We start from the raw sequence: 17,824 nt of genomic DNA on the forward strand, positions 1-17,824 counted from the left end.
CGCCCGTGTTGACCGCGAAAATTCGTTCCCTCCAGCGTGTAAAAATGACGTATAGTGAAGGCGTAGGTGGGTATTGACAGCATAGGAAAAGATAAATAGACATCGGCCGTCTCAGCCTTGACCTCCGTCTACTCCGCTTTCGCGAGGAATCGGCGCGTGCGTTCTGGCTGGCACAGGTAACGCACGTGTGTAAAGAGGAGAGAGGGGAAGCATGGCCGACTCCGAACGAAGGGCGCCTCTTTCTATTGCGGCCATTGTTTCGCTACACAAGATGGACAACACCTGCGACATGGCTGTGTCTCTTGCCTGAGCGGATGGCGTACATTCTAAGAGAGGCGGCTGGTGCAGAAATGCGTGCCTGCTTGCCAGGCCTGACAGCAGTGGAAATGACTTCCCCAAACGCCCCAAAGTTGTTGGCGAACTTTTCATTTACTTCGTTTGCTTTGGAGTTGTTGAAGAGAGACGTTTTATTTTAGAAATGTCCTGACCCATTCACAGGGAGCGCCATATTGAAGAAAGTTCTTTCGTCCTCACATCGAAAGCTTGCAGTGCCGATATAGTTAGGAGCATTACGACTTCTCTTCTTGCGAATCCACTGTTCCTTAACTGACAATTAGGCAGCTCTGTCAGTTACACTTGCCTATAAAACCTCCGTGAGAAAACATTATATCCTATATAGGTTCAAGTGTTTTCAGGCCTAACGTTTCAGCAATGGGCAAAAGGTGACGGAAGGAGGAAGAAGTACGGTACGGTCCACCGTTAAAGAGAACATAAGATCGCGGGGCTTAAACATTTTGCAAAGCGTTGCCGCCGACCAGCGGCAAGTCTGAAAGGCATCAAGTGCATGGCCGGGAAGAGCAGTCGGCTGTGCTTACTGCGCATACATTTTGCAGGATCATCTGTCGCTGGCTCTTTCGGGAGTGCTTTGTAAAGAACGCGGCCTCATGTTCCCTTTAACATTGGATGGTACTGCTTAAACACCTCTTTGGTAACTTCGAACAACTCAAGCAGGTTATCTTTACAAAGCTCCGAAGCGTTGCTTTCCAGCAGTGTGAGATTTAAGAGCCTGTCTTCTTTTCTCGGTGATGAAGTTGGTATACCGCAGGCTGTGGGGTGTATGTGGTATGAGGTGTGCAGATTCGTCAAATATTCAAATAAGGGGAAAAATTGAAAAAAAAAAAAAAAAACATGGCGCTGGATAAAGCTAAGTGTTTCCTTCAAGAGCCCTGTGATGGAACACTTCGCTGTTCTCTCAAAGCAATGATTTATTTGAGAGTGTGGAAGCGTAGCATTCTGTACAGGTAATTTTCGTGTATTGATTATAGGCTCAGAAGTCTGACCTCTCTATACCTGATAATTAGGGTACTGTCCGTTATCTTATATTAAGAGACCCACTACGGTAAACGTGCACGCTATGGCTACATTGCGTATATTTTTATTGAATTACCGCCTGGTAAGCCCTCAATTACCCTCCATTAAAAAGTGATCGCAGCCATACAAGCCGCTTATATACTTTTGGCGACTGTTCGAGTTGCAATTTGAAAGTTATGATATGCAGATATTCATATACTGATGCTCATGACTTGTTTTTCTAAATTTCCTGCAATTGGGTTCTGCTTTAAAAAAAAAACGAAACTGGTGCTTCAGCCAGAGATTACCGTTGCCGCTGGGTGCCCTTTCGCAAGCCCGCTTGTTTCTTTGTCAAGCCAGCTTTTACAGTCCAATATAGTTCAGCTCATGTTCATTCTGTGGAGTAAGGATATCCTATTCCATTCGAGCAGAACAAACCCCTCTACGTGCGCTTATCGGGACGTGTCCCACGCTGCCGTCATAGCAGGACTCGTAGAAGCGTCTACTATTTACGCGCCGTGAAAGCAAACTAGCTAAGTAGGCTTTACATGTTAAACTCAATGTATTTAACATCTATGTGACGCGCGAGGAATATGCTTGAAAGGCAGCCATTTGCAGCATGCTTCTCTTCCAGGCTCTTCAGCATAACTGATACTGTCGGAACCGAGCCTTACGCCGTACAGTTCATCTACTCTATACCAATATTATCCGTTTGTGCGTTGCTCAAAAAAATGTCGGACTGACTTTTTGTGTCGAAATATTGTCCCCGTGATGATATGAGGAGAAATGGTAATTATTATTTGTGCCCGCTGCTCGAGGACATGCGCAAGCAAAATGCACACTGTGGCTCCCGTGGGCTTTGTTGTTTGCGTTTCTAACGCGAGGCCTGTTCTTGATCTTCGCTCTCGGCGAACGCTATCCGGATGCGGGACGCGTGACAGTGTGGTTTTCTCTTGCTGCCTGGGCGGGAAATTACTGGTTTTACCGGCTTGCTTTCTCTCCTGCATGTGGCTGTGTGCGTAGTTGAAGCATTTTGCAGTCCGTGCGTACGCTAAACCCTTTACGACGTGGAAAAATCCGCTTTCAGCAACCTGTTGTTTCAGATGGACACAGCTCATCGGCCGTGGGCGTTCGGTACGGGTAGCGTTTGCTGCTGTCATCAGGTAATTTTGCTGGCGCATGCGGTATCTTCTGATTCAAACGGCAACACTTCCAATAATAAAACTAATTTTCAAAATAATGAAAGGCCTAACTAACCTTACAGGAAACGTGTTGCTGGAACACTTTCAAACGGCTAGCAAACGGGCGGATGAAGAAAAAGTTGGCTGGACGGATTTTCCGTCGCAGTTTGTTAAAAGTGCACCCTCGCTACTTTTGGGTAAAGTTCGGCTCAAACTCCTGACTTAATGCCATCTATGTATAAGTATATATTCAAGTTCACAAACGTATTTTGCGCTCATTATATGCATCTGTGTGAGCAAATACTTTCCTATCAACCAGGTGCTTCCTGAACCGTACTTAGAGAAAGTTACATTTATAGGGCTGCTGAGGACAGGCATGTAAACGTTGTTCATTTATAATGGTTCCATAGTTTCATTTTATCTCCGTGGTGCCTTGAATGGTCAAGATCAAAAATACGCGGAAATGTGTGTTTTCGCATTATATATATATCCCATCTGGAATTAACGGAAGGGAATTTACGAACGAACATATCGACATCCAATGCTCGACACAAACACGCGGTGACCTCTGCGAGCGAGAGCGGGTTATAGAGGTTTATAGATCGCTAGGTGATGACGACGACGAAATGGCGACGCCTCTCATTCGCCGCTAGACATCCTTGACGAGGTTCCTCGAGAAGCTTGTCGCGGGCAACTGTTTTGTTACGACTGTCTTCACCACAATAAATTCTTGCAGGCATTGTCTCTGCCCATATAAAGTACTGGATTCCCAAAGAAAAAATACCTAATCGAGACCATGTGTAACTACGTTTTTAAAAAGAAAACAGTTAGAGAAATACGCGTTTCAAATTGCACCGTCTTAACCCTCTCCTCAATACTATCTGATTGCTGGCGGAAGGACGCGGCAGATAGAGATCTGAAGAATGCGTCTATCGTGGCGTGTGATAAGTCGGGGCAGGTCATAATGTTGATGACGAAAATGAAACGCCATGCCGAATTCCAAAGGGTAGAATTAATGCCGCCAGCACGCCCGCCGTTTCCAGTCGGTGGGCCGCTGCGCACAATCGCTGGAGGGCACAGCGCCACTATTACGGCGGCGACGATCTGAAAACGAGCGCACTGCATGCCAGCCCCTGAGCGAGAGGAGTATGTGTTATTTTCTCCAAAGCCTGATGCAGCGCCAGCGATATAGTCAAGAGGGTGGCACCCAATTACCAGATGGCCCAATTACCGGGTGCTCTGAGTACGACCCTGTTCTGTCCACCAGTCGCATGCAGTAACCCAACCAACCGAACCAGTAACGGAGGGCCGGCTGTAATTACCCCGCCAGCGATATGCCTCCTTGTATCCTCGTGATGGGACGGCGACACAGCCGCTACCTCAATCATGCAGGCGCAGATTTTTCTTTTCACTCCTTAAGGATACTCGAATGAGGACGCCTGCACATTGAGTGGCTCGACAACTTCGATTCTATTTCTGATATTTCAAGCGTAACAACGACGGCACACTCATAGAGAGACGACGGGAGAGACTACTAATACCTTTGGTGTCGTTGCTGCGCGTGAAATATTAAAAGCAATGCACCAACGTGAAGTTTGAAGTGTATTAGGTTTTAAAGTTTATTTAGTTAATCCAAACACAGATACAATCATATACAGTGATAGGTCCCTAGGTAGAAGACCGCGGGTGGGACGTCTTATTAAAACATGCCCCGCAAAGGGTTTTTCTGATTCCTTATCTTCTTATCGCAATACTTTGCTGTCTGAACTAAAAACAACGCCCTTGAGCCGCCACTCGAAGCCGTAAGTAATAAGCTCACAAATTCACTAGAATATGATTCATTACGCAGTAGCGGCTTATTCACAAAAAAGCAGCTGATGTTTGTTTCAATGAACCTACTTGCACCACTGTAAGCGGCGTGGTTAAGAGACGAACGCGTCGGAAAATATGCATAGGTAGACTCTCTTAATATCTACTCTACAAAAGCGAGAGCGCCCAACAACCACAAGTCGAAAGCTTAATGCCCGACATCTTAGGTGCAGTTGCGCCATACCGTAACGCTTGCGCATAGCTATTTGACACTGATTTGCTTTTGAAATCGTAAAAGCTGTGTATTTCTCGGTTAACGACCATTGATATCACGCTAATGATTATGAGTCGTGTTCAAACGTGCCTTGTATAGTCGCCCTTGCAGCATATCACGCGGTTTTTGATATGATCTGCGATGTGCCATTATTACAGAACAAAACCACGGCTACCAAAAACTGGTGGCTCCACGTTACACCAGCCCAACGTTTCGTCTGTTACCCGAGTTCCGGCCCCAGCCTATACAACTCGCCCTAAATATGGCTTTTTCTTCGTTTCCGATATTACACTTTGTCGCGTTGTAATAGCCTAAATAACCCAATGTACGAAATCCAGCATGTCTAAAGGGGGAAAAATATTCCGTTTCCTTCTGTTCTCTCTCTGTCTCTCTCTCTCAAAAACACACACACACACGCACACACACGCACACACACGCACGCACACACACACGCACACGCACACACATGCACGCGCACACACGCACGCACGCACGCGCGCACACACACAGACACGCACGCACGCACGCACGCACACACGACAAGTCTGCTACATACTACATATGTTCGCCACGGACTCACCGCAGCTGCAACCGACTGCACAGCCGACTGATTGACAGCGCTTGAAGCAAGGCCACAGCCGCTGTCAGCGGACCATCGCAACCGCGATGATAATCGACGGCTCGTTGTGATGCGCGCGCGATCGTCCTCTATGCAGGCCACCCCCTCGGCTTCCTTCGGCCTCGGTGCCTTGCCCAAATTACCCTCGACAGCCACGTATTGACCAGCCAGACGCGCATCAGCTCAAATAACACACTTCAACCGCTACGCGGCGGCCGTCACACAAAGGCCGTGGGAGGGAGTCTGACGTAAAAGATTCAATTATCGAATCACTCTTATAATTTTCGTCTGCCCTGCTGCCCACCAAAGAAGGAGGTCAGGACGAAGGTGGATGGAGGTTGGTCTGGTTGCCAGCTTTTTCATTCCATGAGGAATATGTGGCACGCTGCTATGAAATCGGCGTCGTGGTTCTGAACGGTTGGTGCGCAAAATAAACACCTGCCACCTGCAAGGGTTCACATAAGATTGCAAAACTGAGACAAAAATAAAGTCAGAAATCACAACTTTGATTGTCTCGTCAGTCTCATTTATCGCACTCTGCGTAAGCACATTGGTAACGCTAATCTGCCGCATGAGTTGTAATCTTCGCCGTTTATTTTTTTTTTTTGTCGTTGTCACTTGACATTAGTAGGATGGTTTTCTGTTTTTAATTATGCGAGGGTCTATATCAAAGAAACTGACACTGTATCTGCCATATGTTTCCTTTCAATATTTTTGGAGAGGGAAGCAGGCAGAAAGTCTAGTACTGAAATCGTGGGTACCTGTATCTTAATACAGAAATAAAGAACGCGCCTTAAATCGCCGTTCAATGTCCATAGTAACCGTATGATATTGATGATGGGCACGAGCAACGTACAGCGATCTAGGAGATGTCATTGATGCTGTTACCCGGAATCCTTCATTCCTTTTCTTCATTTTATTACCCAACATACCCGCTGAGGAATATCACATAAGGGGTGGGAACAAACATTCTGAAGAGCAAGTAATAACGTAATGAAAGGTGATTTGTTGCAGTTTCGGCGAGAGTAGATGAGAATGATGGCAGCGATGTCGTTGGTCATTCCAGTCTGCTGCAGCACGGGTGGAAAATGAAGCAGCAAAGGGGACGGTGAGGGTGCGTAATCGTGAAACTTGAAATAGATCAGGCGTGCAGTGTGATGTAGACTGATAGCAACATAGCACGGATCATCTGCATTAAATGTTTTGCGATCCAGTATTCGGACTGCCGGGACAAAATAGGCTGCGCATCTCAGTGCACTGTGAAAAGGCTCATGAAATAAACAAAGGCTGGCAATACGGCTTTGCAGTAAGAGAGGCAGTGAACTGGATTCTGCTTTCAACGATTACACACTGGTTTAAGATTTTAAAGAAAGAATCAATCTGGGCGGTCTGTTTTGAAGTGATTGCATTGCATTAATTGATAATGTAGCGGTGATGTGGATTCCAAATGGGTTGTGTGTATTCTAGCTGGGACCTTGCGAGAGATTTGTCGGCTAATCTATAATTTCAGGAGCACGGCGGAGAAGACACTTGGTGGTGATGCAGCCGGGTACCTTTTTTCGAGCTTGTGATGTTTTTCCCGCGCACTACTCGTTTCTGGAAACATGGCAGATTGGTAATAATGTTGCTTTTTGTTTTCCAATCAGTTCAGTGATGCTTTAAACTATGGCTTTCGTGTGTTTACGGGAATGCTGAATTGGAGGACCAATTCGTTGATTAGGCTGTCAAGCTTGTTTTCGAATAATAAGCAGTTTTACTGAATGCTTCCGCAGTAAAAACCAGGTACGCAAACGCCACAAAAATGCGTTAAGTTCAAATATTTATCAACTAATTATCTGTATCGCAAAGACGGATAGTTTTGCTGTATTTCTTTCGCCAGATGGGTATGCGCTTAGAGTTATCGTAAATTACTTCGTGGTCACGTATCTGCTTGAGCTATGCGTTAAGCTGAATGATACCGTGATTCCTTAGAAATATGTCTAAAATGTCTGCGCAATTTCGAATTAGTGGTCTGGACCCTAGTATTACTCGAGTGATTAAACGGGTGCAAAAATTTAGAAATTCCCTTCCTCCTCCCTTGCTAGCTGTTGGTTCAGTGTTGCTATGCCAATCCATATTTGGAAAATTAAAATCTCCAAAAAGAACGATATGCGAATTAGGGTGCTCTGTAGTAAGTTGATTTAGTACGTTATTCAACTGAGAGCAAAAATTATAATTGATGGCAGCCTATAAGAAACACTGGTCAAGTAAAACAGTATGAGATGCAGGATGAATGTTAAGTCATAACATTTCTAGGTCAGATTAATTGTGAAGTAAAAAACATGATAATACCTAACCAACTGCATTAGGTACGCTGCCTCCCCGAGCGTCTGTCCGGCCTTCCCTAAGAATGTGAATGTTTGGTAAGTCAGCCATCATTTGATTGTCTGGGATGTAGCTGTCCAGCGAAATTTCTGTTAATATCAGTATATAGTGGCGGCATAAAGATGAAACGTGATTGAAACTCCGCGCTTGAAACGTAAGACATGAATGTTAGTGTAGATGGTGGAGAAAGAAAGGCTAGACGGACGTAAATGGGTTGGCATGGTTTTTCGATTAGTCATGATTACATGATCGCCAATTTTATTGTGCAGACAGCGTAGCTTTTCTTTCACTGTTTGGAAGTATGCGTCGAAAACATAGCGCTTGGGGCCAATGTTCAACGCCTTGTAAATTCTAGCTCGAAGCATGTACCGCAAAATTTTCATTAGCAAACGCGACTAATATACCTTACAAGCGTTTCTGATTGAGGGAGAAGTCTTCGCCAACTCTAAAGTTCGTTTGTTTCAATTGGCATCCAGTTGAAATAATAGCCTCTTTAGGTTTGAGATCCCTTCAACTTGACAGTTCTGGGAAGGAAGGGTATGGTAAGATACAAAACGCCCGAGGCGATGAGCGCGCTGTATGTTATCGGGGACAATTGTTAAGTTCATTGTTTTAACACAATGTTGTCAGACTGTTTCCTCAGAGCCAGCAGTTTTCGGATGGGCGAGAATTCGGAATGCCTAAAATATGAGGATTTAGGGTAGAACGAGAGAAAGAAGATGGCTACACAGTATGCAAGAGAACTGAACAAGGGCAGAGGGGGAGCCTTAGTGCGCAGGTCGAGCCAACGTTTCGACAAGTGGACTTGTCTTCGTACGTGCAAGCTCACTTGTCGAAACGTTGGCTCGGGTTTTAAACTGAGGCTTCCCCTCTAACCTCGTTCAATGCACTTGCAGAAAATATCAGATTGTTTCGACGTGTGATATTTTCGGCGTTGTGGATTCGGGCTTCCAGAAAGCCAATCTGGCGAGCCATTTGAGCATTTTCAGGTTTAATAGATCTCACGTCGGTTTGTAGGGATAAACATGCTTGAAATTGGGTGTCCATATCTTTTGTGCGCATAGTGATGTCATCTGTTGCACTGTAAGATGCAGTAAGGTAATTTTTATTACGTCTTCTATATCTGGAATCAACATCATTGGACCGGGAGATAATTTCTTCAGTTCTTCAAGCAGATCTTCAGAATTGTTAAGGCCAGGGTCAGTCTCAACGTCACCTGCGAAAAATAACAAGGAGCCGTGACATCTTTACATTCAATGAAACGGAAACGCGGCAGGGGGGGGGGGGGGGGGGGGGGGGGGGGGGGGGGGCTGAGTAGCTGCACTAAACAGTAGTGTGTTGATTATACCGATAATTGACCTGTAGTTGGAAAGTGAGCGGATTAGTGGTGTCCGTGGAAGCTCAACCACCGGATGCACAGAGCCGCAATGATAGCCCCTTGTCTTTGGTTGATAATAGCTGTAGTGACGGGGCTATCCAGGTTGAGCAGGGGAACCAATTTTTAGGAAGGGCTCGTGCCAAACACGATGTGCTGACTTCGGCCGAATGCGGCTGTGTTCAGTATGCTATCATCATGGCAATGAAATGCAGTAGGCGATTGCGATGCTGTGCGGAGGTCACCAGAGCCGGAAGCAACGCAATGACAATGATGATAAACACCACCTTTACGAAAGTGCACGAATTAGTGGTCTGCGCGGATCCCTCCCTTTCGTTGCCGTTAGCGACTCATTCGGCTGGTTACCTTGGGCGCTATCAAGCAAGCATTGCTGCCCAGTCGAAAACTAGCCGAAAAAGGCGCGTTAGCAAAGAGAAAGAGTACACAGAAAACGCTGGTCCTGTGGACTCATTGTCTTTGCTAACGCGTCTTTTTCCGTTAGTTTTCCATGTAAACGCTCATTCAAGCGCTGCTGTGCTCCGACCTCGAGTGTAGGTAGGTTTCCAAATGTTGGAGATGCTGGATCGCTTTCCAATCAAGAACAATAGCCGGAGGAGCACTGCTGTCTTCATTTTGTTTCACTAAGATGTGAAAGGACGGCATATCTATTTCATGGAAGAGTCTATATATAACTATAAGCATTGTATTCGCATGGAAAACAGTCTTTCTTTTTTTTTTTTTCAAGCGAAAATGTGAAGTTATTCGCAACAATATTCCAAGTATTTCGAAACCTTATTCATAGTAATGCAACTTTGCTCACAACAATGCAGAGCTTTATCAGCATTACCTCATGGCGACATTGAAGTATAATCGTAACAAGTGTGCACTTAAAGTGAGATATTCTGCATGCAGGCACACTGAATTGCAGTGCAGGAAATAATAAGGGAAGAAAAGTATTTTATGAAGTTAAATTTTCTCCTTAGGTTGAGCGCTATTGCAATGTAAATTTACTGTCACGTGCTCCTCAATATCGGTTTACTTTGCGTTGTGAAGCAGTTTTTAAATATATAACGTTATTGTTGCTATTTCGCGTAAAAACATTACATGAATGCTCACAGCAGAGCACTGCCCTCACTTCTTACCGCGAATTTGGCATCCGCGACCGTGAGCTTGTATAGAATAAATGGCAATAAATTAAAGGATAGGTAATATAGGTGTTGTCGCAATGCATTTAAAGGATGAGTTAAGCATCGCGGTCTACTTGCGTGTCGAGCGGTTGCGATGCGCGGCCTTCTGCGCTGCACCAGACGACCGGTCTTCCCGCCCTAACCCTTTCTTTCTGCCAACCCATTCTTCTCAAACTGCTAGGTCTGTCGGCAACGATGTAATTGCACACCCAGCACAAATCATTTCGCGAAATCATCGCCATAAATCTGGTCCGTCCCCTGCGTTCAATATCAATGATGTGCACGTACCCGCTTATCATTACGGGTTAAGATGGGTTGATCTCGATGGCAGTGTGCGTGACCATACTTGACCGAACCTCAGTGACATGTCTGCCATCCTAAACGCAACGGCCATAATAAATATAAAACTCTGCAGAGGGGGCATCAAGAACAGATCGGCGCATACGGCAGGTTCGAAAAAGTGCAGCGCCCTGTGTGTGGTGTTCGCGCTGTAATGGCAATTATTCCAAAATTGCCGCTGGCCGCAGTTTCCCGCACCAGAAGGAAACGAGAGAAGGAAATGATTGCGCGGTCGTGTCTGGCAAGGTGTGCCGCCTTTTTTTTTTTTTTTTTTTTTTGCACGAAAGAGCGAGGCTGGCAATTAGGGAAGGGTTCCAAAACAATAAACGAAGAAACGAAAATTGCTCTCGCTCTAAGCACAACGTGCGTGCTGTTGCGCCAAACGCGCAAACGTGTGCGCACACGCAGCCAGCGAGCAAATCACATAAGGAGCGCTTCGAGACCTCGCGTGGTCTCCCCTTCGCGCGTGTGTGAATGTGCCGTAGTAATAACAGCGTCCGACGATGCGACGTCGCAGTCGGAGTGAACCAGCCGCCCCGTGTAAGCTTGTTCGCTTCGCTGCCGCTCGTTTGAACAGCGTCGCGCTGCGCTTCACTGTGTAGCGCGTGTAATGGCGCCGTCAGCGCTGTCATTTAGAACATCTCCGAAGCACTCGTGCGTAGCAGTGAGTGCGCGCGTTCTCGAGCGCGAATATGCAATATGTAAAAAGAAGCCAAAGGAAAACGAGGCTGAGTAGGGGCATCTTCGAAGCACTTGAGTAAATTGCTTGTGAACGCTTGTTGCTTGTGCGACACTAAATGTGCGTTAATCACACCTATTTGGGAAATATTTGCTGCAGGCACGTGCGACCTGCGGGGTTCGACGTCGCTGTGGTGGGGCCCTCGAAATACAAGCCGATTTAATGCCCAGTGTTTCACGCTTCTTCATACCATTGCAAACCGATCCCATTTGGTCTCATTGTCGTGCCATGACGGCCAGCTAGAGAGATGACTGTGTGTTGAACGCGTCTGCTCGCAAGCGGCCTTATTTTCGTCGCTTCCGCCATGTTTAGACGCACAGAAGTAATTATTTGGACGTTGTTAGCTATCTCAAATTTCCGAATTAAATCAGCGTAAACTGTCATTCACAGATATCTAACAGTGATGCGAAAAACTGCTGAATTACTATTTTCCGCGGTGCTGGTTGTACGAGGTATTTTTTTGCGATTTAAATGCCGTCTCTGGTGAAGTCTTGTAGAATGTCTGAATCGAGAAGTGACCCATTCTCCTTCTGTCTAAAGCGTCTAGTTGTACAAAGAGACATGTGCCATAAGGGCAACTGTAGCGGGACTAGAGTGCTCTCGAGGATCGCCAACTGCCGTAGTAAACTGCAAAGGGAGGGAGAGTCAGGCGTGGAAGACATGCAGGAATGAGATGGGATTTTAGTGTGATTTGGTCATCAGGAGTTTGGAGAGGAGGTTCGTCCTCGAATTGGTTGGACAGATGTTTCTTGCGTATAAGATGTGTAATGCACACTGAATTATAACGAGATATTTGCTACAGTAAACAAAGAAAGCAGAACTCGTCGCAGGTAGCACGAACTCAGCAAAAGGTGCAGTAGTGTAGAAAACTGCGCAATCGGTTACAGGTTTCTACGTGAGCATCTAGAACAAGGACTGTACAAAGAACGAGGACAAAACCTTACATCGTCTTGAACAGCCTGTCAGCTATTTGCGAGGCTAAGCCACCTGAACATGGCTCCTTTGGCGACAAACTAATTAGTCATTACTTGCCCTGAAGGAAGTCAGCGGATGTAAAAGAACCGTGAGATTGATTTGAAATAGAAAATTTTATATGAAGCTCACTGTCTGAACATAGAAGAACCAACATGATATTGAAAGTTTGAAGAGGATAGCATCGCATTTATAACTGCCAGCGGCAGCAGCGAGTTAGAGGCATCGATTCGTTCAGGTTTATATTGTACTGAATGCGCATATCAACCTACGTTAATTCAACCTTAACGCTACGATATACGCTATTCCGCGTGGTTGAAACAGCCGTGTCGTCCAGAGCTATTGGATCATACCAGTTGGGAAACTCCACTTCAAAAAGTGACTAGTTTTAATACTCACTTTTCTGGTGTATATGAATTGTGGCGCCATTTAGAAGTGGTCAACAGAAGCTTTCTTCTTCTGCCGTCGCTGGCCTGTGGAAATCACTTTTTTTTTTTTTTTACTTTTTCAAATTAGTTTACTCTAGGGCGGTTTTGTCTATGTATATTTACTACTGTAACTCTTAAACGTATACTGTATTTTCATGTAGTCGTGCATTTATGGAAATCTGAAAGTTTCCAACTTGTTCACAGTTTCTTTTAATGGATACGGGCTCCGCCACTATTCGTAAACACCCGAATTTTGACCAATCAAAACCAATTTTTTTTTAGTACATAGGCTCTATGGGACGTTTCATAACTGATAGTATTAAAGAGCTCTGGTGTTGTCCAGCCTTCCGTTTGTAACATTTTCTTATGATGCACCTAGCCTCATAAGCGGAAGAGTTTGTGTTTGTACTGTGGGTTATAGGCAAAAGATGACTGTGCTGAAATGGTGCTCATATATGCGCCTCTCGTTTTTATTCGTTCTACAGATGAAGGCTCATTCTCCCGTATGCACATCGAGAAGCAGCGCTACGATGGATGGTACAACAACCTGGCGCACCAGGACTGGGGAGCGGTCGGTCAGTGTGTTTACATTCCTTCGCAATCTTTCCTTCCTAACATTTTCTTTTATACAGCTGATGCTGTAGTTGCATGACGTGCGGAATATGCCGTTCAGAAGCAGTGTAATACACGGCGGAAATCATCAGTAACGGTATTCTCCGTCTTTAACGCGAAGTTGTGGCCGTATAGGCAGTTAGTGTCGGTAACACAGTTTCTAGATTCAAGTTCGTCTTGATTTAGTGATATTTTCAGGGGCAGTCAAGCGCACAGCGGCGAGCAAATATACGCAGCAAAAGTAGGAGAAGGATTTTCTTTTAATTTCTCGTCAAGTTTTGCTACAGAATACTGGCTAAGCTATACTGCAGTCTCGAGCGCGGGGCCTCGACGGATATTAACGTCGTTTAGCGCCTGCCGCTAGGCCCCAAAATTATGCGACACAACGTGCTCGGTGCCGGTGGAATAACTGGTGCCCTGTGGCCACCTTAGCCTGATATCGAGTCCATCGGCCTTCCCTGAGGGACGCTATGCATGTCCAAGCCACGTGGTCAAACTTTCCATTTAAGCGTGCTGGCGGAGATACATCAGTGCTAGATAATGCCCGAGTAAAGAAATTATGGTTTATGTTAGAACTGAAAAGAAAACAAAAACTAGACAGCCAAATGCAAATCGAAGTCCACAGCAATTTGAAACACTTGGGAGAGACAACGAGGCGAAGACAAGTCAACTTCGCTATGGTTTGTGCAATTCCATAGTGTTTGTATCCTGTATTAGAGTCGAACGTTGAGCTAGTTGGTCACACATCTTTTGGAAGAAGGCAGCAGAGCAGGTAACAACACAAAGCATAAGAAGCACGCACAAACACGAGGACAACGCTGCACTGACAACTATATTGACAAGAAACCGCGCATCTTGTTGTTGTTGTTCTCCTCTAATTTGATGGCACATACCCACACAGGTGGATCGGCCAAGAATTGGGGTCTTCACGTCTGCAGCTTCTTCCTTGTCTTTAACATCCTGCCGGTTCGCGCAGAAATTCTAATTCCTTCTTCAACAAAATCACTGAAGGCTTACTGACACATTGGTCTCCCAAGTCACAAATTACATATGCTTCATAAATTTCCCTTGCTAACTTATCCTTTATCCTTTTCATAACGTCAACATTGTGAAGGTCAGCCGGACATTTTTGGTCACTACCACCAACGCAGTCTTTACAGTGCACTGCGAGATTAGTGCCAGACAAGAATGAAGGATAAGTTAGCAAGGGAAATTTATGAAGCATATGCAATCTGTGACTTGGGAGACCAATGTGTCAGTATGCCTTCAGTGGTTTTGCTGAAGAAGGAATGAGAATTTCTGCGCGAACCGGCAGGATGTTAAAGACAAGGAAGAAGTTGGCTGTAGGCGTGAAGTGGAGAAGATGTGCGGTTTATTGCCGATATAGTTGTCAGTGCAGCGTTGTCCTTGTGTTTGTGTGTGCTTCTTATGCTTTGTGTTGTTACCTGCTCTGCTGCCTTTTTCCAAGACATTTGTACTCTGTACCTGTCCGAACATTTTCGACTGTTGTCTGCGGCAAAGACGTCGCCATGCCTTATAGATAGGATTATAACGTTTAAATACAAGCTAATTGTGAGGTCGGGACTTCGTTCGTGAACAGTTTTTTTTTTCAGGAAATAGGCGTCACTGCAGCGCGTGCGACATCTTAACACTTCCAACGGCAGCACTTTGACGAGGAACACAAAATAGACCCTACGCACAATGTACCGCCCGTGCATAATATTGTCCAAGCGTTCCGAACAACCTCAATGATTTCAACGTCACAGCCTAATAACAGTTTCACGGGACGGAAGAAAAACTCAGTGATGGTCAAACACTGTCGCAAAAAAGCCTAACTGCATCACACAGAGATTGCATCACGTGTCTTAAATATACTCGCAAACGCGAGACCATGCTCACTAACTGAAAACCGCCTTTTTAAACGGATGCAGCGTGGTGTTCCAAACTGAGGTAGGTCAAATGAAAGAGCGCACCCATTTTTGAATGCTTGAATAAGAGAGATAATACTTCCTACGAAATAGCTATAATGCAGCGGATTTTCCTAATACGAGAACGAGGTGACTCAGCTCATCTGTTCATTCAAGCACAAATGATATGCAAAGCGCAATTTAACAACACTGGAAATATCAGCCAGTACGGCGAGTCTTCTTTAGGGTTAGAGCTCGAAAACGCCTTGTGGTATTCCCAAATCATTGCATGCTGTCGGCTTTTGCAGGATCTACTGCATCATTATCAAAAAAAAGCAATATCAAGAGACCCGATACCGATTCCCAATTAACACTCGAAGGTAAAACAAACACCTTGGAAAAACTTGGCGCAGATAATTGTTTCTTAGACCAACATAGCTGCAGAAATATTTACGCAACATAAGGCTGAAGCCGTTTAAGCTCAATCTTCCAGAAGGACAAATTGTGATGGAATTTGTCGAAGGCCTTGGAATGGGCGAGTAGTCCTTAGCAATAAATGAAGCTGGCACGAAGATCTTAGAGAGATAAATCCATTTACCTGATCTTTACCGAAGACGAAAGGCTTGGTGCTACAGGTTGTGTTTACCTAGCAACCTTAAATGACCTTAAATGCGTCTATGCTTCTTTGGCGTGATATACATAGCTGTGTTTGAGAACAAGCACTTCTGTGCTGCTATTTAGCATGCTGCCGAAAAGCCACAAAGTAAGGATACACGGTGATAGACACAAGAAATGAATCATTTTTGAAGAATGGTACGCTAGTGGCTTATTTCGACTTTGCCAGTGCAAAACAAATTTTTGAAGCGAAATGTTCACTACGCCGTGTAAAGCCATGGTTGGTCACCGTGCATGGCACAAGCCGCTATTGCGCATGTGCCGTAACCATGGCAATCAGCCGCACCATTCGACAGCTGTTCCGCTGCTGCGCTCAGCACAGTGGGGAGGAGAAGGTTAGTGGCATTCCAGCAGACGCGCTCGCCAGTGCGGAGAGGAGGAGAAGGGTGTTTCCACACTGCGCATGCGCGCGCCGCCGCTGAGGGCTGACCAAGTGGGGCAGGAAGCGTCTGCCAGCATCGCATGCGCTGGGCATGAAAGTTGATTCTGCCTAGAACGTCAGTGAACTTTGATGCGTTCAGCGGAACGCTCGTTGTGTTTGACGCAACGCTCAGTCGCCTGCAGCCAAAGGTTTATTTATAAATCAATTTACAAGAAAAAATATTCTTGACTTGATCAGGTGTAGGGGTCCACCATTTCGTGGTATCTACACAAAAGTATAAGGCGCCTTCCTTTCCCAAAAACTACAACTTAAATAAAAATTATGAGAAAGAAAACGTGGGGGAAAAAAAAGGCGGTGTTTAGGTGTTAGAGGATATATACCTGCAACACTCACAGCGTTCGCTCTATCACTAGGTTGAAGCCATGATTACCCCCCCCCCCCCCCCGCAATTTTTTTCATACCGGCTGACGTCTCTGGCTTTAATTTGCGTATAGCGGCACCAACCTCTTGGGCGTATATAGGATTGCTTTTTAACTTCCCATGTGGGGACTATTACAGCATTTGCAAGCGTATTGAATTGCACCCGCGTATTGAATACAGAGAACTTGCATAACATAGTGCTCACTTCACAGCTTCTGAGCGCATTTCAGTATTTCGCAAGGTTATTGCTGATCATTTCCTAAAAAGCTCGTCAGGTATGTAAAGTTTTTCGACCGACTTCCTTGAGAGGTGAAGGGAGCTTTGCGTAAAAAAAGCGATAGGCGTGGGCTTCTCGATAAAACTCAAAGTCATCTTGGTACAAGAAGCTCAATGTCTTTCAGCCTTAAGTTAAGCTTTGTTTAACTCGCGATAAACGTTTCCATAAACCATGTGCATAATGCCCAATGGAACATCTGAAGCCTTTCTGGAATTCCGCCAGGAGCTGTACGCATGCAATTTTCCAAAGAAGACACGTGTAATTTTCTCTCAACGCCAAAGCAAGTAACGAACACATTTGCTGTCTACGTTAATCTTGGTGCAATCTGCTGCCCATATAACCGAAAAGCACCCTACATGCCACGATAGTAATGCTAACTCCTCTCTCTTGCTCAATTCAGCATTCACCCCAAACCCTACGTTTAGAGTGGTTCAGGTGATAAATATGCAAAAGGAGTTAGGTCGCTCGTCTTGTGGCAGAATTTTGCTGTCCGTAGGCTATTCTTCCAGATTTGTTTTGGGGGACAGTCGAAAAAGCTTTTTTTTTTTTTTTACATGAATGCGAACTCTTCCTTACTTTTTATCAGACAGTTATTGTTTTTAGTCGAAATAATGGTTAGAGAATTTTTGCGGCTAATTAATCGGTCGAGTTACGAATGATGCGCTCACATCAGGAAACTCATTTCCTAACCGGATTGGTGGGAGTCAGCATACAAGTGTCATGCAAACATTTATGCTAGACCTTTCGCCCATCCCAAATGCATTTTCTTTGTCATATACGACCCTAACCGCAGTAATGTCTAGAGCAGCTAATGGCACATAAGGTATGGGTCACTAAGCGATAGCATGCCAATTTATTCGCCTCATGTTTATGTTTCCGCAGAGGTCAGACTGCTGAAAAACAGGAATATATGA

The 17,824-nt window shown here is 45.3% G+C and overlaps 1 protein-coding gene across 3 annotated transcripts in view; it reads left to right on the top strand.

The window, feature by feature from the left end:
* The window catches only part of Duox (dual oxidase), a 256,715-nt gene that overhangs the window by 94,375 nt on the left and 144,516 nt on the right, over positions 1 to 17,824 (top strand). For all 3 annotated transcript variants that reach the window (XM_084595542.1, XM_084595541.1, XM_084595543.1), the window contains exon 2: positions 13,123 to 13,212. In XM_084595542.1, the coding sequence (XP_084451668.1) occupies positions 13,123 to 13,212 (90 nt within the window). The remainder of the gene's footprint in view (positions 1 to 13,122; positions 13,213 to 17,824) is intronic.

This window comes from Amblyomma maculatum, chromosome 2 (genome assembly GCF_055883805.1).
Source record: "Amblyomma maculatum isolate TAMU_Amacu chromosome 2, ASM5588380v1, whole genome shotgun sequence".
Classification (NCBI taxonomy): Eukaryota; Metazoa; Arthropoda; class Arachnida; order Ixodida; family Ixodidae; genus Amblyomma; species Amblyomma maculatum.